Here is a 21,519-nt window from a genome sequence, read left to right on the forward strand (position 1 = left end):
GCTGTTACTCTGAAACCTGTTAATAATTTTTGTTGCTCTTCTCTGGACTGTCTCCCATTTGTCCACATCCTTTCCTGAAATGTGGCTCCCAGAACTGGACACAATACTGCAGTTGAAGCCTAATCAGTGCCAAGTAGAGCAGAATAATTACTTCTCGTGTCTTGCAACACTCCTGCTAATACATCCCAGAATGATATTTGCTTTTTTTGCAACAGCGTTACACTGCTGACTCTTATCTTGACAGGTTTCAGAGTAGCAGCCATGTTAGTCTGTATTCCCAAAAAGAAAAGGAGTACTTGTGGCACCTTAGAGACTAACCAATTTATTTGAGCATAAGCTTTCGTGAGCTACAGCTCACTTCATCGGAATGCATCTGATGTAGCTCATGAAAGCTTATGCTCAAATAAATTGGTTCGTCTCTAAGGTGCCACAAGTACTCCTTTTATTTTTATCTTGTGATCCACTATAACCCCCAGATCCCTTTTTGCAGTTCTCCTTCCGAGGCAGTCATTTCCTATTTTGTATGTGTGCAACTGATTGTTCCTTCCTAAGTGGAGTACTTTGCATTTGTCCTTATTGAATTTCATCCTATTTCCTTCCAACCATTTCTCCAGTTTGTCCAGATCATTTTGAATTTTAATCCTATCCTCCAAAGCACCTGCTACCCTTCCCAGTTTGGTATCCTCCACAAACTTTATAAGTGTACTCTCTATGCTATTATCTAATGTAAGTGAACCCCCAAACAGTTTAAGACAGTGGTTCTCAACCATGGGTACATATACCCCCTGGGGGTACACAGAAGCCTTTCAGGGTGTACATCAACTTACCTAGATATTTGCCCAGTTTTACAACAGGCTACATAAAAAGCACTAGTGAAGTCAGTACAAATTAAAATTTCATACGACCTGTATAGTACCTAGAACAATATAGACACTGAAATGTAAGTACAATATCTATATTCCAATAGATTTATTTTATAATTATATGGTAAAATGAGAAAGTATGCCATTTTTCAGAAACTGTGTGCTGTGACACTTTTGTATTTTTATGTTTGATTCTGTAAGCAAGTAGTTTTTAAGTGAGGTGAAAGTTGGAGGTACACAAGACAAATCAGACTCCTGAAAGGGGTACAGTCATCTGGAAAGGTTGAGAGCCACTGCTTTAAGATTCTATTAAAAGATCACCTACTGTAACATACTAGGAAATGTGGTCAACGCATATAAGGAAAATGAAGGGGCTTTGAATTTGTGTCTGCAATGAACTTAGGAGAATTTACCTTGTGAATTTAACCTTTCTTGCAGAATTAGTTAAATAAGAATTTTAATCTTGTGAAACAAATATTCTGAATAGTGGAAATAGGGCTTCCTCATACTGAACCTGTTTGAATTGGATGGTAATGACCATGTGAGATCGACTGCTGGTAGCATTCATGCTGGTTGAAGCTGTGGTTCTTATTTTAGTTCCTTGTTCCATTAACCTCTCAATTTGTGCGTAGCTGTCACAAGGCACCAGTTTCAAACCATCCACATAAAAGCCTTGTTGCTGGTCTTCTCTAACTTTGAGTCCACCGGGTTTCTTGGTTTCAGATAGTAAATCTATTACCTACGGAGAGGCATTTACAGTCAAAATGTGTTACCGGATACAGCTATGTAGTGATTGAAAAGAACGTGAAAACAAAGAAGGGAAAATATCTTTCAAAGTCAAGAAATGATAGCGTGATTTTGTAAGTAGCAAGCTGTAAAGCAATTAACTATACAAATACTGTTTGTTACCATCTGGCACATCATAAAACCACATCTAGTTGGTAGAAATGCTTGTTACTTTGAATATATAACACAACTGTCATTTTAATATGTATGGAATTGTTACTCTCTGCACATTAATATGAAATGGCAATCCTCTAAGCATTCTGAATATGGAACTACCTATCTTTCTCTCCAAGAGGAGTTTCATGCACAGAGTACTAGCAGAATTAAGCCCATGGGTTTTTTTAAATAGCATCAATAGAAATAAGCATTGGCCTGCTAAACCCAGGGTTGTGAGTTCAATCCTTGAGGGGGCCATTTAGGGATCTGGGGCAAAAATTGGGGATTGGTCCTGCTTTGAGCAGGGGGTTGGACTAGATGACCTCCTGAGGTCCCCTCCAACCCTAACCTTCTATGACATCTATGACATCCAACCCATTTGCAAAATTCAGGATAAAACAGACGACACAAAGTCACAATGCATGGATGAAACATGACATTTGACAATACCACAACCAAATAAAGGAAATAAGAGTTTAATCTTATCCCCTCTGACTGTTAGACTTCTATATTAGTGACCTCTCATATTCTGGAGGCACTAACCCTTGTCATATGCAGTAGGAAATTAAGAATATTCTAGTCTGGAATTAGGCATCAACCACCACAATCTAACAATCTGGTGCTTAAAATATGAATTAGAAAGATCAAAACCTTTTCTTCATTACCCAGGTCTCTTAACATCTCTCTGCATCCCTGATGTTTCCACAAGCATTCTGGCAATAAAGTCCTCATACTCCTGGAAGCTATGCAGATAAGTCCTGTCCTCCTGCAACTCTCTGAGCCCTGGTCTACACAACAGGGTTAGGTTGAATTTAGCCACGTTGGGTTGATTTTAAAATGAATGGGTCTACACAACCAACCCTGTTCCATTGACCTAAAGGGCTCTTAAAATCGATTTCTGTACTCCTCCCCGGCGAGGGGAGTAGCGCTAAAATCGACCTTGTTGGTTTGAATTTGGGGTAGTGCAGACGCAATTCGAGCTATCCCAGAGTGTTCGAATGTGACTGCTCTGGACAGCACTTTGAACTCCAACGCACTAGCCAGGTACACAGGAAAAGCCCTGGGAAATTTTGAATTTCATTTCCTGTTTGGTCAGCGTGACGAGCTCAGCAACACTGGTGACCATGCAGTCCCCCCAGAATCGCAAACGAGCTCCAGCATGGACCGACAGGGAGACACTGGATCTGATTGTTGTATGTGGAGAAGAATTTGTGCAGGCCAAACGCCGATCAAAAAGAAGAAATGCTAATATATATGCCAAAAATCGCACAGAGCATGGTGGAGAGAGGCTACAACAGGGACACACAGTAGTGCCATGTGAAAGTTAAGGAGCTCAGGCAAGCCTACTAAAAGACAAAGGAGGCAAACGGTTGCTCCGGATCAGAACCCCATACATGCTGCTTTTATGATCAGCTGTATGGCATTCTAGGAGGGGACCCTACCACTACTGCACCACTGTCCGTGGACACTTGCAAGGGGGGGGGGGGAGGTCTCATGCAGCAGGGAGGAGAATTTTGTGGATGAGGAAGAGGAGGAGAATGCGCAGCAGGCAAGCAGTGAATCCATTCTCCCCAGCAGCCAGGACCTTTCCATCACCCTGGAGCCAATACCCTCCCAAGGCGGGATCCCCGACCCTGAAGCCAGAGAAGGCAGGTCTGGTGAGTGCACATTTGTAACTACAGTACAGGGTTTAAAAGCAATAGTGTTTAATGTTTGATTTTCCCTGAAGAATTGGGATGCATTCGCGGCCAGTAGAGCTACTGGAAAAGTCTTAACATGTCTGGGGATGGAGTGGGAATCCTCCAGGGATATCTCCATGAAGCTCTCCTGGAGGTACTCTGAAAGCCTTTGCAGAAGGTTTCTGGGGAGAGCTGCCTTATTTCGTCCTCCACGGTAGGACACTTTACCACGCCAAGCCAGTGACAAGTAGTCTAGAATCATTACAGCACAAAGCATGGCAGCGAATGGTCCTGGGTTTTGGTCGCATTCAAGCAACATTCGGTCTTTATCTTTCTGTGTTAGCCTCAGGAGAGTGATATCATTCATGGTCACCTGGTTGAAACAGGGGAATTTTTGTAAGGGAACAGTAAAAGGACCCCGTTCATGCGGGGTTGTTTGTGCTTAGCTAAAAGGGATCATCCCGGAGAATAGCCATGCGGCGAGGGGAGGGGTGAAGGTATCATCCCAGAGAATAGCCATGCGGTGGGGCGGGGAGAGGTGTGTGCTGCACATCCACCTGAAAACCGCAGCCCCTCCTGTTAAATGTGAAACCCAATCGGCATTGCTTGCTACGGGAAAGGAGGGCGCTGCAGTTTGAAACCATTCTCACATGTCATGAAGGCGGAAGAAGCCAACCCAGTGTACCAAAAGGCTTACCATGGCTGCCTGGAAACCAAATTCTGTTGCCCAGCCGTGTGTGGTGTGTCACCATACTGGCAGGCTCTCAATATAAAAGGCAAAATGCGACCTTTTACTTAAAGCACATGTGCTGTGAATTGCTTGATTCACTGTAAAAGTCTCCCTTTTGTTCTCAGAAATGTATCGTCTTAAATTTTACTCTCCCTTTTTATCTCCCCCCAAGGTGAAAATGTTTCTATGCTCCCCCTATCATCTCTGTCCCTGAGGTTATCGCAGATTAGAAGGTTAAAAAAAGCACTCGCGATGACATGTTTTCTGAGCTCATGCAGTCCTCCCGCACTGATAGGGCACAGCTTAATGCATGGAGGCATTCAATGGCAGAGGCCAGGAAGGCATTAAGTGAGCTCAAAGAGCAGAGACAGGAGGCGATGCTGAGGCTAATGGGGGAGCAAACGGACATGATGAAGCATCTGTTGGAGCTCCAGGAAAGCCAACAAGAGCACAGACCCCCGCTGCATCCATTGTATAACTGCCTGCCCTCCTCCCCAAATTCCATATCCTCCTCACCCAGATGCCCAAGAACGCGGGGGGGAGGCTCCAGGCACCCAGCCACTCCACTCCAGAGGATGGCCCAAGCAACAGAAGGCTGTCATTCATAGAGTTTTGATCTGTAGTGTGGCTACAATAAGCAATATGGCCTTGCCTTTCCCTCCTCCTGCACCCCAACCGGGCTAACTTGTCAGTTATCTCACTTTTTTTTTTAAATTAAGAAAGAAAGAATGCATGGTTTCAAAACAATAGTTACTTTATTTCCTTTGCCAGCTGTGATCAAAGGGGGGAGGGTGTTTGGCTTACAGGGAATTAAAATCAACAAAGGGGGCAGGTTTGCAGCAAGGAGAAATACACACAGCTGTCACACCGTAACTTGGCCAGTCATGAAACTGGTTTTCAAAGCCTCTCTGATGCGCAGCGCACCTAGCTGTGCTCTTCTAATCGTTCTGGTGTCTGGCTGCTCAAAATCGGCCGCCAGGCAATTTGCCTCAACCTCCCATCCTGCCATAAATGTCTCCCCCTTACTCTCACTGATATTATGCAGCACACAGCAAGCAGCAATAACAATGGGAATGTTGGTTGCGCTGAGGTCTAACCTAGTCAGTAAACAGCTCCAGCGAGCTTTTAAACATCCAAAGGCACATTCTACCGCCATTCTGAACTTGCTCAGCCTACAGTTGAACTGCTCCTTACTACTGTCCAGGGTGCCTGTGTATGGCTTCCTGAGCCATGGAAGCAAGGGGTAGGCTGGGTCCCCAAGGATAACTATTGGCATTTCAACATCCCCAACGGTAATTTTCTGGTCTGGGAAGTAAGTCCCTTCTTGCAACTGCTCGAACAGCCCTGAGTTCCTAAAGATGCGAGCGTCATGCACCTTTCCCGGACATCCCATGCTGATGTTGGTGAAATGTCCTTTGTGATCCACCAGTGCTTGCAGCACCATTGAGAAGTACCCCTTGCGGTTTATATACTGGTTGGCAAGGTGGTCCAGTACTAAGATAGGGATACGTGTTCCGTCTATCGCCCCACCACAGTTTGGGAACCCCATTGCAGCAAAGCCATCCAGTATGACCTGCACATTTTCCAGAGTCACTACCCTTGATAGCAGAACGTCAGTGATTGCACTGGCAACTTGGATCACAGCAGTCCCCACAGTAGACTTGTCCACTCCAAACTGATTGCTTACCGACCGGTAGCAGTCAGGCATTGCAAGCTTCCACAGGGCTAACGCCACTCGCTTCTCAACCGTCAGGGCAGCTCTCATCTTGGTATTCCTGCGCTTCAGGGCAGGGAAAAGCAACTCACAAAGTTCAAGGAAAGTGGCCTTACGCATGCGAAAGTTTTGCAGGTACTGTGAATCATCCCATACCTGCAACACTATGAGGTCCCACCAGTCTGTGCTTGTTTGCCAGGCCCAGAATTGGCATTCCACTGTATCAACCAGCCACCATGATGTCCCAACTGCCACAGCCCATGCTTTCAGGAACATCTGTGTCCATGTCCTCATCACAATTGTCCTCATGCTGGCGTTTCTTAGCTCAGTTCTGCACATACTTCGGGATAATACGCGAAGTGTTTACAATGCTCACAACAGCAGCGGTGAGCTGAGCGGGCTCCATGCTTGCCATGGTATGGCATCTGCACGGATAACCCAGGAAAAAAAGGTGTGAAATGATTGTCTGCTGTTCCTTTCACACAGGGAGGGAGTGGCGACTGACAACACGTACCCAAAACCACCCGCGACAATGTTTTTGCCCCATCAGACATTGGGAACTTAATCCAGAATTCCAATGGGCAACGGAGACTGTGGGATAGCTACCCACAGTACACTGCTCCTTAAGTCAATGCTAGCCACGTTCTTGAGGATGCACTCCGCAGACTTAATGCGTTTAGTGGGGACATACACAATCGACTGTATAAAACTGATTTCTAAAAATCGACTTCTATAAATTCAACCTAATTTTGTAGTGTAGACATACCCTTACATGCATTATGAGGGACTCCACCAACAGACACCTCTCACACCAGATAGTTCCCCCTGCCTGCTTCATTGGCAGGGACATGCAGGCTGCATTCCCAACAAGTCAAAACCAGAGCTTGGGTGGAAGCCTCCAGTCAGGATGCCTGTCTGGTGGGGGCTCCCGCAAGTGAAGGAAGAGGAAGAGCTGGCAGCGGTGATGGTGACACACCATTTTCCTCTCACTGAGGGTTCTTTATTGTAGAGTAACTGCTAGGCTATGTCTAAATTACGGTGGCATGTAAAATACAGGTGCTACACATGTAGCTATGCAACACGGTGAAAGGCAGGCTGCGTCCAGACTTGTCACCGCAGTGTGTAGCTACACGTGGCAGCGAAAGGCTCCGGCAGTGGAGCGCTGCCGGAACCTTTCCCCACTGCCTTCCCACTGTGAGCGCTTTTCACTGCAGTGGGGAAAGATTCTGGCAGCAGGATACTAGACTGTTAAAAATAGAGTATATATGGCAGGGCTTCAGGACTGTAGGGCACTCTACTCGCCCTAACGTCACCAACATTAGCACTATGTCTCTCATGGAGGTGGAGTTATATCAGTGTAGCAGGGCACTTACATAGGTGGCACAAGGCTGTAGAGTGTGCGTTGACATAATTAGACCTACATAAGTTGTCTTATGTCAACCTAACTGTGTAGTGTAGACCAGGCCTGAGAACTTAAAACAAGTAAGTTAGTAAATAAACATAAATGGAAAAAGATTAAGATTCAGTATTAGCATGATATACCAACACCATTACCTGCTCGTTATAAATTTCCAGCATACTGAAAGTAACCTGCAAAGACAAGAAGCAGCTGGGAGATAAAAAGTTCTCTTGAAAAACAGCAAACTTTTGATATACAGTTATCTCTAAGTAAAAGGAACACAGATTGTCTGTACAAAAAAACCATTTGTCTCAAACTAAACCGACAGTTGGTATATCTTGTGTCAATGCATAAGCCATGCATACAGTTGGTTTGTGTGACTGTTTTCCAGATCCACACTGCTCTCTCCTAACTCCCATTTCTATGAATCCCCAACCTCCCTCCTCCATCTGTAGCCTTTGTCTCCTCAGCTTGTCTTAGGAAAACTCCATGTTAGCTTATCCATTTTAAGATGAAAATGTTGGACTTTAATAAATCATTTTTCGTCAAACTACACTAGATATTAATAGTTACAAAATTTCATTCTTGCAACGTTATGGTTATGAGAAAAATTCAGCAAGTGCGAACGTTAAAGATTCAGACATTAATCTGGCAATGTGGCAAACTTGTATGATTTATGGTACACATTTTATTAAATAAACAGCAATATATTCCAGCCACATTCATTCAGAAACCAGAAATGGAAAAACACAGTTTATGCATAGCCAGAACAAGCAAGCATTGCTGTTGAAACCTTAACTATTGCACTTCCTAAATTTTGAGATTTTAACTGCAGCCTTAATCGTGCATAAACACAGTTTTTCACACTTAACTTTTATGGAGTTACTTTTGTTTGTTCAATAACGAGGAGAAAGTTTCATAATGTTAGTGTAGTCCCAAATAGCCTTTGCATTTCCACTTCATTATGGTGAATGCGGTGGTAATAGATGAGTTTCAAAGTTTACTGCTGCCATCAGGTCAGAGAGTGGAAAACCCACGTGTGGCACCTAACAAAGTGGGGAAATTCAAGAAGATTCCCCCCGGTAATGTCTATGTAAGGGGCAGCGACAACTGCAGTTCCTATGCTCGCATGCAGAGCCAGATCTCTACTAGCACCAACTTAGATGCAAACCACTCCAAAATAGATGGGGAGAGGTTGAGCTATTGAGGCACTGAGAGGAATAGCAGCTGGTGTAAGTGTTCTGCACCTTAGATTCAAATGTAGCTAGAAGGAGCTATCAGGTTCCTATTAATTATTCATGGTAACTAGTGAAAGCTAACACTCATGGTTACACTGGAGTCTATGAAGCTCTTCTACTCTTGTTATATGCAGAAATTATTAGGAACACCAGAGCAGAAGGAAAAAATAGAAACTATTTTTGTGGTTGGACACAGATGACGTGGGAGAATTTAATAATCGCAAAACCTGTGCTGCAATGCGAGGCCCATTATTTCTATTGAATATAAAAATGTTTGACAAAACATAAATGACAATTTAAATGACTAAAAGAAAAGTTATTCCTTTCCTTCAGTAGTGAGGGTTGGAAAGTCTGTTGATGCCTGTTTGTTAGACTTTTCCCTTGTATCATGTTGAGGAGAGGCACAGCTAAGATAAAGGAGTAGGTAAGTAGAGGTTCAAAATGTAGGTAACTGTTCAAGTGTGTAGTCTTCTGTGTGGAAAAGATAGGTTGTGACTAGACTAGGGGTGGGCAAACTATGGCCTTGGGGGGAGGGAGGGCACATCCGGCCCTCCAGACATTTTAATCTGGCCCTTGAGCTCCCGCTGGGGAACAGGGTCCAGGGCTTACCCCACTCTGGCACTCCAGCCAGGGCTTGCCCCACTCCACGTGGCTCCCGGAAGCAGCCGCATGTCCCCTATCCAGCTCTTAAGTGTAGGGGCAGCCAGGGGGCTCCACACACTGCCCTTGCCCCAAGTGCTGCCCCTGCTGCGGGACGACACCTGCGGACAGGGCAGCATGCAGAGCTGCCTGGTCGCGACTCCACGTAGGAGCCGGAGGGAGGACATGCTGCTGCTTCTGGGAGCTGCTTGAGATAAGCACTGCTTGGAGTCTGCACCCGATTCCCTCCTGCGCCCCAACTCCATGCCCCAGCCCTGATCTCCCTCCCACCCTCCAAACCCCAGTCCCAGTGTGGAGCCCCCTCCCATACCCTGAACTCATTTCTGGCCCCACGTCAGAGCCTGCACTCCCAGCCAGAGCCCTCACCCCCTCCTGCACCCCAACTCCCAATTTCATGAGCATTCATGGCCCACCATACAATTTCCATACCCAGATGTAGTCCTTGGGCCAAAAAGTTTGCCCACCCCTGGACTAGACATTAGGTAAAGTTTTCAGAAGTGCCTCAGTTACCTCAGTACTTTAAAAAGTCATACCCAGTGAAAACAAAAAAGTGTTCATGCCCGGATTAAGTTAGCTATTACTGGGACAGGTTCATGTTCTCCTGTTTTAGATCAGCCCCTCAATTCAACACTGCTCACTTGTTATTTTGCATTATGTTTGATTATCGCTGGAAGTTAGTTTTAAAATGGCAATAGCATTTTTCCAAATTTGAATTTGAGAGCATAAATGGAGGGGTCTTGAAAACAAAACAGTGTACACCATACCTGATATTGCTTGTTCTTCTGGTTCTGAATTGGTTTGAAGAGCTCTTCACACACAACTGGAATTATGCCTCTGTTTGCACCATATCCAATCATAGAATAGCTCTTCCCTGAGCCAGTCTGGCCATACGCTAGGAGAGTAGCATTATAACCTTGCCAGGCATTGTCCAGAACTCCTTGACCAAGGTCATGAAAGACCTCTCTCTAAAAGTAGACATTTTTACTAATAGAGAATGTAAACACATGCACCAGAATGGGATACAAAGAAAACAACAACCCAACACCATGATTAAACACCCCCCAGCCCTCCAAATTTTTTTAAAATACAGGTTTAATTAAAAAAATAAACCTAATTAAAATTAAATTTGAAGTGACAACTATCCACAAGGCCTAAATTTACTATAATCTTTTAAAATAATTTAAATAAAACAATATTAAATACTATATGTCTGCAGCCAAGTTTTAAAGAAAATCAAAACAATTGAACTAGTTGAGGTCATTGGCTAAGCACCTGGAATCAGAATTTGTTGAAGTGCTAAACCAGCTTTTCACAGCAGTAGCCTCTTCTACAGGTGCAGAGAATATTTTCTTAATTTCAGTTTATTCAACTAGTTCAGTCCAATGATTAGTTCATTAAAATGAAGAAACCAATGAGACAACAAAAGCAGAAAAAAATCTTGTTTTCCCTCTTCCAATCTATGAATAAAAACTACGTCTGAGGATGAACTCTACTAGTTCTAAAATCTTGAAGGACATGATGACCAGAAACAATCAATTCAATTCACTAACCTACAGATAATACCTCCTCTGTTTAATAAATCAGTTATTCATGCAAGTCATATTTTGATAAGGGAAAAAAAAACTTGAGAAAATTTATGTATCCAGCACATCTAAGTTATTTTAGTTTATTAGTTAAGAACTGCTGTATTTGAAAAATATCCATCCAAAGACCTTGGCACAAATCACAAGGAAAAAAGTTAAATATAATTCACTATTTTATAACATAACAAAAAATGTAAAAACAAAGTATCTGAACAATTGTAAATTAAGCTAAATAATTACTTAAATAAATGTTTATATAGTGCATACTCCTGGTTAGCAAAAAGAAGCACCAGATTTTGTGAAAGGGCTATATTTAATTGCAAATCAATGTATTTTAATGGTTAAGAACTAATGGTTTCCTTTCTTTAGGAAAATAACTTAAGAGCACAAATGTAAAACAAAATGATTAAAACCATGATTTAAAATCAAGGCTTCTGGCTTATTGATTCACTTCAATTTAAATCAATCCACCTTGACATGCACACACATAAAAGCACTACTATTTAGTTAGTACAGAGGTTAGTAATTACTATTTTAAACTGAAAGTCTGGTTTAATTATGACAAATATATACTTCATATTAAGGTACTTCAAATATTAAGAGTTCCAGAAACTGGAAGCATAAATAAAAATGGAAAGTAGCTTTAGATGTTGGCTTGAAACATGCACTAAGTAGATACAGATAATTCATCTCAGTTCCACTCTTGGGAATTGTAACAATTGCAATCACCAACAAAGTGAGTTGTTTAACATTTTATACTGGCAGGAAGTGCTATTAAATAGCCCTCTGAATACATTTTACCTGGCCTGCATATCTGCTGTTGGATCCAGATGAAACGAGCATGCCATCTTTATCCTTTAGAAATCCACTGTGGGACCAGTAAGCCAGGTCAAAGGTAAAGGTTTTCATGTGCCCTGGATTCTTAGGATCATATATGCTTGTGCTGCTGGAATTCATAGAAATCACACACCTGCTGCATGCATCCTTCTCCCTCTGTATCAAAATTATAAATCACATTATCAAACCAGTAGCAGTTCTAGTTGCTTACTCAAAATTTATATTTTGGACCAAATCCTGCAAGCCCTTTGTATGTGGAACTCCAAGTAAAATCAACAGGAGTTTTGTAGTTATTTGGGTATGGAGAATGTGTACGACTGGGACACATAACAAAACATATTCATCATAAAAGGTCCGATACATTAACTTCACAAAATTACACAAAATTTCTCTTGAACCAAACAAGGTAAATGTAGTTTAACTGTAATCAGGGAATAAATGCCATAGAAACAGATTTGAACGGAAAAGTTAGTATCTGTAACCAAGTCCAAATTTGCTTTTTTCCTGATTTTGTAAACATCAGCCATTAATGTTGATAAGCTATTGTTGGAAAATCCTTCACTATTGTAGGTATGGCCATAACAGAACAAAGAATCGTACGCTATGTATGTTATTCCTGGGGGAATTATGCGCCAAAAAATTAAAAATCTTGCAACAAAAAGTTAAAAAAATCTCACACAGTATTTTAAAATTCTGAAAAAAAATCTATATATTTTATTTGTCAAAACAACACAAAATAATCACACCAGTTTCAATTCTTTTTGGTTATTTATTTCAAAATAACTGTCAACAAGTATGTCTGTAACAATACAGACAAAAAAGATTCAGGAAATGTTTTATGATAGATTTCGTTCCCAAATAGATTCCTTACTAGGCATATTAATACAGAACTCTGAGTAATAATTCATTTAAACTACAATACAAAACTATTTCCAGCACACCTCAGAAGCAGTGGAAAGGATTTGGGGAATCAGGGATAACGGAAGAGCTGAGGGAGAGGGAAGTACATTGCTGGAAAGGAGCCTGGGTGTGAACTTGGAGGGTTGTTGGGTATGGGTAGGTAAAGTATGGAACAGGTTTTTGGCAGGGTGGGGAGGGATTGTTAGGGAGCTTCCCCCATGCAGACCCTGGCTGACCCCAAGCCTCTCCCATTAAGTCAGGCATATCTGCCTGTCCCCATGTGTTCCTGCATCCCCATGTGTCCCTCCAACCCCACTCAGACACCCACTCCTCCCATCCCCATATGGTCCTGCACCCCCTCCCCCACCCCCATGTGTCTCTGTGCCCCCCACCCAGCCACCCCATCCGTGTGTCCCTGTACCCTCTCCCCTTGTGGCCCTGCACCTCCCTCCCCCGTGGCCCTGTGCCTCTACTCCCATTCAGCCGCTGCCCCCGTCTGTCCTCCCCCACTAGCCCTTATGAGCCCCCGTCTGATCCCCCCCACCGTCCCCAGCACCCCACGCTGTATGTCTTCCCATAAACCCTGTCTCCTGACCTGCCCCACAGCAAAGCCCCCTCCTCTCTTTCTCCCCCCCATTGCTGGCAGGGAGTTGCTGCTTTGTTCTAGCACCACAGTGCCCTCTGATGGGCAAAAGGTGAAACTACAGCAACATTTCAGCAGAAGCTTTTTTCTGCGCAAAAAATTAAAAACATATGGGGCTCAATTATGCACAGGCACAGTAGAGCGGAATTCTCCCAGGAGTAATCTCTCTCAAAAGTACATCCTGAAAAAGTACATCTTTCTCAAAGAGCACAACCCTGTTGATTTACTTCAGTGGGAGCAAGATTATGCCCACTAATATTCTTACAACTAAAATTCTGCTCAGTGAACAGAAGGTTCACACAAAAATGGAGAGACAGTAAAGGAAAGCTTATTCCTTTGCATTTTGATTATTGCATATTACATCGTATGATCCTAAACTGATCAACATTTCTTTTTGACCTTGACTGACAGAGGTCAAAGATGCTTTTGTCTGTAGGCGGATTTTTCCAAGTAGAAACATCCAGACTATCAACAGCGTTCACACAGTAATTCATAATCAGTCAAATGAAGATTGAAGCTGTTATACATATCATTATTGTCCTTATAAACTCGATAGAAGCCTTTAATCAGCCAGGAGTCTGAGAATTTTGATAGAGGGTTTGCTGTGAACGATCACCTGCTTTCCATGGGCTTGTCCACACAGGGATGCTCAGGAAAGTTAAGACGAATTAACGAAGATGTGAAGTTAATGTGCATTAATTAAAGTACATTAAACCACTGTGTGAACACACTCATTCAGAAGTAAAAGTGCCCTTAGTTCGCTTTAGCTTAATTCTTTGCGTTTTAGGGATCCTGCTGAATTCAGGGCTTGCCTTTACCATTCCTCCTCAATGACCTCTTTGAAAGATATTTCCCATCCATAACAAGAAAGTACCAGCCCTTGGCTTTAGTTTGCTCATCTTCTCTCCATGGCTGGAATTCAGAAGAAGCCACCTCCTTCCTTCTCCTACTTTAAAACGTGTATCTGAGAAAGAATGCGGTCTCCTTCTGTGATTTAGGCTTATCCAAAGAACAGAGGTCCCCTTCTTTGGAGAAGGAGCTAGAGCTTGTGGAAAGTAGGGATGCTTTTTCGTCTTTTTTCTGTGCTAATTGTCTGTTTGCCTTATGGAAGGGTAAATTCCCCCCCCCACCCCGAGGGGGAATGTCTCTTCTTAGCTAATGTTCCCTTTTGGGTTACAGTCTGCAGGGACATGGGTGTTTGTCTCTCAAGTCTCAGTAATCCTCATCAACTGATGTTGAATTGGAAAGGATGTATTAGGGAGTGCCCTCGAGAGCTCAAGTTCTTCCTTTCAGGAAGGAGAATCTAAAAGAATGCCAGATCCCATGCCAAGTGACTCAATTTTCTGCTTAGGAACAGATGCTGGGAGCCAAGCATTTAGTGGTGAATTAGATTGAGTGATTCAGAGGAATTTTCATGTTTACTCCTGAAAGGTCTCCTGAAATCTGTATCTCAGGAGTGGGAATTATGTCCCTGATGCTATCCCATAACGAAAACATAACCCCTTGTACTTCCCAAGGCCTCCCCTCCCCTCTTCCTTTCCTAGCACTGTAGACACAATCATCATCCTCCGCAATACACTTGCGAGCAACCTCAGTGTTGAATCAGGCCTGGTCTACACTTAAAATCTTAAATCAGCATCAGCATCATTCCCTCTGAGCAACATAGCTATACCAATTTAAGCCCTGGTGCAAACACAGCTAGGTTGATGGAAAAATGCTTTTGTTGACCTAGTTACCACCACTCAAGGAGTTGGATTTCCTATAATGGCAGAAGAATCCCTTATAATCAACTTCAATTTTCAAAAAAACCCTTCAGAATACCGCACAATCTACCAATGCCTAGATCTCTGCTCTAATTTCCTTCTATATCTCCCCTCCCAACATTCCCATCTGAAATCCTGTTTTACCATTTGTCTGTGTACTCTATGCCTGGTACTCCCTTCTCTTAATTCAAATGCCTCCTTAAAATTTGTCTTTCTTTGTGATAGTACAGTCCTGATCAATGCCATCGAAGTTCAAAGAATGTGTTTTAAAGTTTCAATAGTCCAAAATAAATGGATTTTAATATATGATATTTATCTTGGCAAAATCTCTTTTAAGCAAATTTATTGGATCTTAAAGCTTCTACGAAATTACAAAATTAATGCCAGGTCCAAATATGGTCAATACTGTTACTCCAATCACTACCAAATAGACCAAACACTAAGTGTTGCCAAACTATATACACTTTACTAGAACTAGTTTGAAAATAAAATAGTTTACAAATTCTTTAATACTCAGTCAAATCGTTAAACATTTTATGTAGCAGTTTGATGTACCATCATTTGCTGTGCTTATTTAGAGCGAATTTTTTTTCATACTGGGGGAAAAGACACAAATAACTAGAATATGTTAAAACCCTGTTAAGCTAACACCATGCTTACTACGATTTGATTCATTCTATTCTAACAGGGATTTCAGCACTTGGTTTTTACAAAACATTTTGGTTTGGTACATGAAACATATGTTGATTTAAAAAAAAAAAAAGAGTTAGCTGTCACTTGCTTTTTAAGTAGTTTGCTCCTTTACCTAGTATTCATTTTTAAGTATTTCACTGTATTTCTGTACACGTAATTTAGGTACAAAGCATTACACTCAACATGTTAAGAGCTTCCTCTTTTTTCCTTAAGAGCCTATTAAAATTTAAATCTAAGTACAATAAAATTTAAAGTAACTACTAACCTGACTGAAAGGTCTCACGCGTACTGCCACTTTCACACCGTCAATGCTTGGCATGCTATTTATTGCTTGCACTCTTCCCAGGATATTCCAAAGCCGAAAACCATTTAAAACAAATACGACTCCTTCTCTAGAGAAGCTCTGTTTTGAGAAATCAAAAGCACAGCCAGGGAAGCTGTTTCTTTTTTATAAGGTCAGTCTATTAATTATTAATATTTTCTCATTGTGTACAAGATACTAGTTACCTGATAAATTATTTCTTAAAGTAATTGCAGTAGCTTTCACTAAATGAAAACGTTTAATTTCAGGTTTCACTGTTCTGAAGTCTTCAAAATTGCACCTGGATATGAATCGACATATATGAAATATCACCTAAATTGTTCAAAGAATTAAGACTGCTATATTAAAAGACCAGACTAGCACATCCCAAGTCTGCGTGAAAAAGGAATAGCTTTTTCCTATTGTTCATACTATTTTAGTCTTTAAAGGGACACTTTCACAGCCACCTGAGATAATCAGTGAAATAGCTGTACAAAAATCTGGTTTGTAACTATGATCTTTGCATACTTCTTGTATTGCTCTCAGCTTAGACAATTAAAATAATTGAAGTCAGTTTCACTAACAGGTTTTCAATGCTACGATGTGTTGATTTTGAACACTGTAAAAGCATGTAGGTTCACAGACAATTGTTCATTATTTTAAATTGTGGTAGCATTTCTATTACTCTAAAGTTTGCTAAAAACATATTTTTTTCAAATTTGGTCCAAATTTATATAGGCAATGTCCCTTTAAATGTATATCTTATAGAACATAATTGAAAATACCAAAGCACCTATATAGCTAAGTTTATGCTGACACAGCAAATTGGAAAAAAAATAGGGAAACATCTGAGGTGTGATCTAGTTTTATAAACTCAAGAGCAGCTTTCCCAAAGTTTAAGACAAATACAAAAAAAATATTGCACAGGTTCAATACAATTGTTTACATTCTGACTTCAATACAGTACATTTTAACCATGATGTAAGGAATTAGCAGCTTGTGTTCTACAATCCCAATTATTGGTGCCAAAGTGTTAAACATTTTCTATAAAATTTAAAACAATTATCAGGTTTTAAATTTTTAATCATTATAGTAAGAATAAACAATTTTTTTAAAAGGGTTTTGGCCTAATATTGGAGGGTTAGTAATTATGGCGAGACAACATTAAGATGTTCTCAAGCAATTTGGTCCACTCAAACCATTATTCCCTCTCAAAAATCTAGCAGACAATAAGCATATTGTGAAGTATACATTTTTATTTAACATTCCTAAAATAAGCTGTATTTACATATATAAATGTATGAAGTCTTAATATAAAATAGAAAAACTGCATTGACTGAAGAAATCACACTCCATATGGAGTTACTTATTGAAGACTGTTTATGAAATTTTACAATAATTTATATAAATTATTCTCTTCCAAATTAGATGATTTTTTTTAATAATCCACACAATTTTGATGACTTTACAAACAGTGGTGTACATTACAAATTAAAAAACAGTTATAGCATCTTCCGGCGTACAACTGGCTTTGGGAAATTAGACAGTCTCTTTTTGTTCTTTCGAAGAGTCTTTTCTGCTGTTTCTGCAGTTTCTTTCTGTTTGCTTTTTGTCCCATCCACAGGACTTCCAAACGGAGAAATGAACTTAATCTCCACTGGTGGAGGTGACCAAGAACATTCTTTCCCTGTGGTTCTGCAAGAAACGACACGTCCCAACTAGATTACATCATGCTTTAAAAAAAAAAACAAAAAAAACCAAAGAGCCCCCAAAACCACATTTCTGGATGTTTTGATAGAAACAAAGCCAAAAAGCTAAATTAAAACAAATAAAATTATAGTCCCCTCCACACCAAAGAAATTCTATGATCAAGCAGGATCTTACAAGGGAATAATTTATACTAATAACTTCATGTAAAGAGTGAGATTTTTCCATGTATAACTACATTAACATTTATGACTGAAGCTCCTGACAATCAAAAGAGTAACTGGAAGATCATAATTTTCAGGAAGATAAAAAAGGCAAATAAATAGCTCCTGATGGAACATGAGATTATGCTACCTTAAATTTATGCCTCTTTTGAGAGCTTAAATGAGGTCAACTGTCCCATATCTCAAGTGTCCCATATCAGATTTGTTCCTGATTTAGGTCTATTGTCACCACTATGCCTCTAATTAAGGACATAGTCAAGGATTGATTGGAGCAGCAAAAAAAGAAAGACTAAAGTTAATCTGCATACAGCTGCTAGAGAGGAGGAAATGGGGAAGACTACGACTCTGCCATCAGGGAGGGGAGGGCAGGCAAAAAGGTATACACAACTATAGAATAAATAAGGCTGTACTTGACCAAGTGGATTCTGGTCCAAAGGTACTGAAGAGGAAAAATGTGCCCCATCGAGGAGAACTGGTTTATATACTGAGAAACAGAAGACTTAAAAAAATTGGAATATATGGCTTGAAACAATAGCATACACTAAAGTGTTCCTTTCATTGTACTCCCTATGTTTATAAAACTGAAGTTTTGCTAGAAGTAGCAAGAATATTTATGATATTCGTTTAAAAATGCTAAACCATCATGAAACTTTCCTTCTTCAGTTTTCCAACTGCAAGGGGCTCTTTCCTTCATGTATATGGTCTTAAATCTTACTGAAATGAAATTAAAAAGACCCCCGTGCATAATTTCCTCATTTACCTGATACAGAAAGCCAAACTAGTCTTAAATACAAGTCCTGAAATTCAGGTGGGTGGAGAGCAATTTAGGCTTTACTTCTGAAAAAAAAACTTTATTCCAGAAAAAGAATTCTGTTTAATGGAAATACAACTATTGATATATTTGAGCCTTGAAAATAATTAAAAAAACAAACCAACAATAAATGGATCAAGAGGCACAATAATTTTCCCCAACCATTTAAACAAAAGAGGATATGGAACACCCAGTTGCACACAAAAGGGCCCAAAGATAAACTCAAGAATTCATTTTCACTTAGCTAAAAATCAGCAGCTCTACAGTATCAGAAAATTTATATCAATATTTCAAACTGGCAGTTAGCAATATTGCTTACCACCCAAATTTACTGTGAATGAATACTCTCAAAGGCTTGCTGGTGCTTTTAAACCAGTTTGTTCAGAAGAATGCTTATAGAGCCATCAAAACTGTAAAACGAGGAATTCAAATGTCCTCAAGATGCAGTTCTTTGGCTTCCTGCTGGAAAACCTCTCTCTATTCGCTCCTCTCCACTGTATGGAGTGAACTATAGACTTTGCAAGTTTACCTCCTAAACCTAGAATGAAGAATTTTTGCACTTTCATGCAATTTTTGTAAAGATGATACAGTATTAAGCATTTCATACTTGCTTGCTTTCTGTGTTTTTGATTTTGTAGCTCTTCTTCGCTTCACTTTCTGCTTTCCCACAAACTCTACTGTTTTGTTATCCTCTTCTTTAATTGGTAACTCCTGTGTTAAAGCAACAGAAAACATATACATGATTTATACTATAAACGCCCTCCCATTCCTAAGGAGTGCTGACTGATTTATAAACATGCTTAGTCCCAAACAGTTTTAAAATCTGATTTATATGAGAATGGTTATTCAATAGAGCATTACAAATTATTTTGGGCAAATAGTAAATTAGCCAAAAATGCATCTGTCAGTGCACCAAAACTATCCATGAATTCATGCCGAATTCAGCTAACGGTTTTGGCCAGAAAAATCCCCTGCCCCCCATGGAAAAGTCAAGCTGTTTCAAAAAGAAATGTCAATTCAAATAGACATTCAAGGTGTTTTGTTTGACTCAAATGAATTTTTTTTTTTTTTTTGCTTTTTCATTCTGCCGGGGGGGGGGGGGGGGGGGACAAAAAAGATTTCAATTTCGGTTCAAGATGAACTAATTTGGTTTGTTTTGTGGCCAAACTGAAAAAAATCAATTATTTCCTCAGTTCTATTATTACTGAAGGAGAATGCTGATAAAAATACAAAGTCCACATTTCTTAAGACATTAGCAGTTATTTTCCCTTACATCAGAAGTATTGTACCAACATTTGAAAATTCAAATTTGAATATTAGGAGTTCATTCACCATAATCATAGAATCATAGAATATCAGGGTTGGAAGGGACCTCAGGAGGTCATCTAGTCCAACCCCCTGCTCAAAAGCAGGACCCATCCCCAATTAAATCATCCCAGCCAGGGCTTTGTCAAGCCTGACTTTAAAAACTTCTAAGGAAGGAGATTCCACCACCTCCCTAGGCAACGCATTCCAGTGTTTCACCACCCTCCTAGTGAAAAAGTTTTTCCTAATATCCAACCTAAACCTCCCCCACTGCAACTTGAGACCATTACTCCTTGTCCTGTCCTCTTCCACCACTGAGAATAGTCTAGAACCATCCTCTCTGGAACCACCTCTCAGGTAGTTGAAAGCAGCTATCAAATCCCCCCTCATTCTTCTCTTCCGCAGACTAAACAATCCCAGTTCCCTCAGCCTCTCCTCATAAGTCATGTGTTCCAGACCCCTAATCATTTTTGTTGCCCTTCGCTGGACTCTCTCCAATTTCTCCATATCCTTCTTGTAGTGTGGGGCCCAAAACTGGACACAGTACTCCAGATGAGGCCTCACCAGTGTCGAATAGAGGGGGACGATCACGTCCCTCAATCTGCTCGCTATGCCCCTACTTATACATCCCAAAATGCCATTGGCCTTCTTGGCAACAAGGGCACAAGGCTGACTCATATCCAGCTTCTCGTCCACTGTAACTCCTAGGTCCTTTTCTGCAGAACTGCTGCCTAGCCATTCAGTCCCTAGTCTGTAGCTGTGCATTGCGTTCTTCCGTCCTAAGTGCAGGACCCTGCACTTATCCTTATTGAACTTCATCAGATTTCTTTTGGGCCAATCCTCCAATTTGTCTAGGTCCCTCTGTATCCTATCCCTGCCCTCCAGCGTATCTACCACTCCTCCCAGTTTAGTATCATCCGCAAATTTGCTGAGAGTGCAATCCACACCATCCTCCAGATCATTTATGAAGATATTGAACAAAACCGGCCCCAGGACCGACCCTTGGGGCACTCCACTTGACACCGGCTGCCAACTAGACATGGAGCCATTGATCACTACCCGTTGAGCCCGACAATCTAGCCAACTTTCTACCCACCTTATAGTGCATTCATCCAGCCCATACTTCTTTAACTTGCTGACAAGAATACTGTGGGAGACCGTGTCAAAAGCTTTGCTAAAGTCAAGATACAATACATCCACTGCTTTCCCTTCATCCACAGAACCAGTAATCTCATCATAGAAGGTGATTAGATTAGTCAGGCATGACCTTCCCTTGGTGAATCCATGCTGACTGTTCCTGATCACTTTCCTCCCATGTAAGTGCTTCAGGATTGATTCTTTGAGGACCTGCTCCATGATTTTTCCGGGGACTGAAGTAAGGCTGACTGGCCTGTAGTTCCCATAATATCGCTAAAAGGTTTGTTTATTCTTAGTTTAAATATATTCAGATTTATTTTTGCAAGTATTAATTATAATTAACTCTCAAGAAGAAAGGCAAATAGTTTTAACTTAATTGATTTATTTTAA

General features: G+C 40.9%; 2 protein-coding genes across 4 annotated transcripts in view; both read right to left on the reverse strand.

Annotated features, from left to right (window-relative positions):
• LOC140908810 (kinesin-like protein KIF28) overlaps window positions 1-16,729 on the reverse strand; it is a 62,415-nt gene extending 45,686 nt beyond the window's left edge. The window contains exons 1-5 of the mRNA XM_073336682.1: window positions 15,910-16,729; window positions 11,610-11,801; window positions 9,990-10,190; window positions 7,483-7,518; window positions 1,378-1,602 (exon numbers count right to left, since the gene is read on the reverse strand). Of these exons, the coding sequence (XP_073192783.1) occupies window positions 1,378-1,602; window positions 7,483-7,518; window positions 9,990-10,190; window positions 11,610-11,801; window positions 15,910-15,963 (708 nt within the window). The 5' untranslated portion in view covers window positions 15,964-16,729. The remainder of the gene's footprint in view (window positions 1-1,377; window positions 1,603-7,482; window positions 7,519-9,989; window positions 10,191-11,609; window positions 11,802-15,909) is intronic.
• A 65-nt stretch (window positions 16,730-16,794) lies between these two features.
• AHCTF1 (AT-hook containing transcription factor 1) overlaps window positions 16,795-21,519 on the reverse strand; it is an 85,479-nt gene continuing 80,754 nt past the window's right edge. For 2 of the 3 annotated variants that reach the window (XM_073338312.1, XM_073338313.1), the window contains exons 35-36: window positions 19,299-19,398; window positions 16,795-17,640 (exon numbers count right to left, since the gene is read on the reverse strand). In XM_073338312.1, coding sequence (XP_073194413.1) covers window positions 17,411-17,640; window positions 19,299-19,398 — 330 coding nt within the window. In that variant the 3' untranslated portion in view covers window positions 16,795-17,410. Of the gene's footprint in view, window positions 17,641-19,294; window positions 19,399-21,519 lie in introns of all 3 variants that reach the window. The other variant, XM_073338314.1, reaches the window with a different exon arrangement.

The sequence above is a fragment of the Lepidochelys kempii genome, chromosome 3 (genome assembly GCF_965140265.1).
Source record: "Lepidochelys kempii isolate rLepKem1 chromosome 3, rLepKem1.hap2, whole genome shotgun sequence".
NCBI classification, from domain to species: Eukaryota; Metazoa; Chordata; order Testudines; family Cheloniidae; genus Lepidochelys; species Lepidochelys kempii.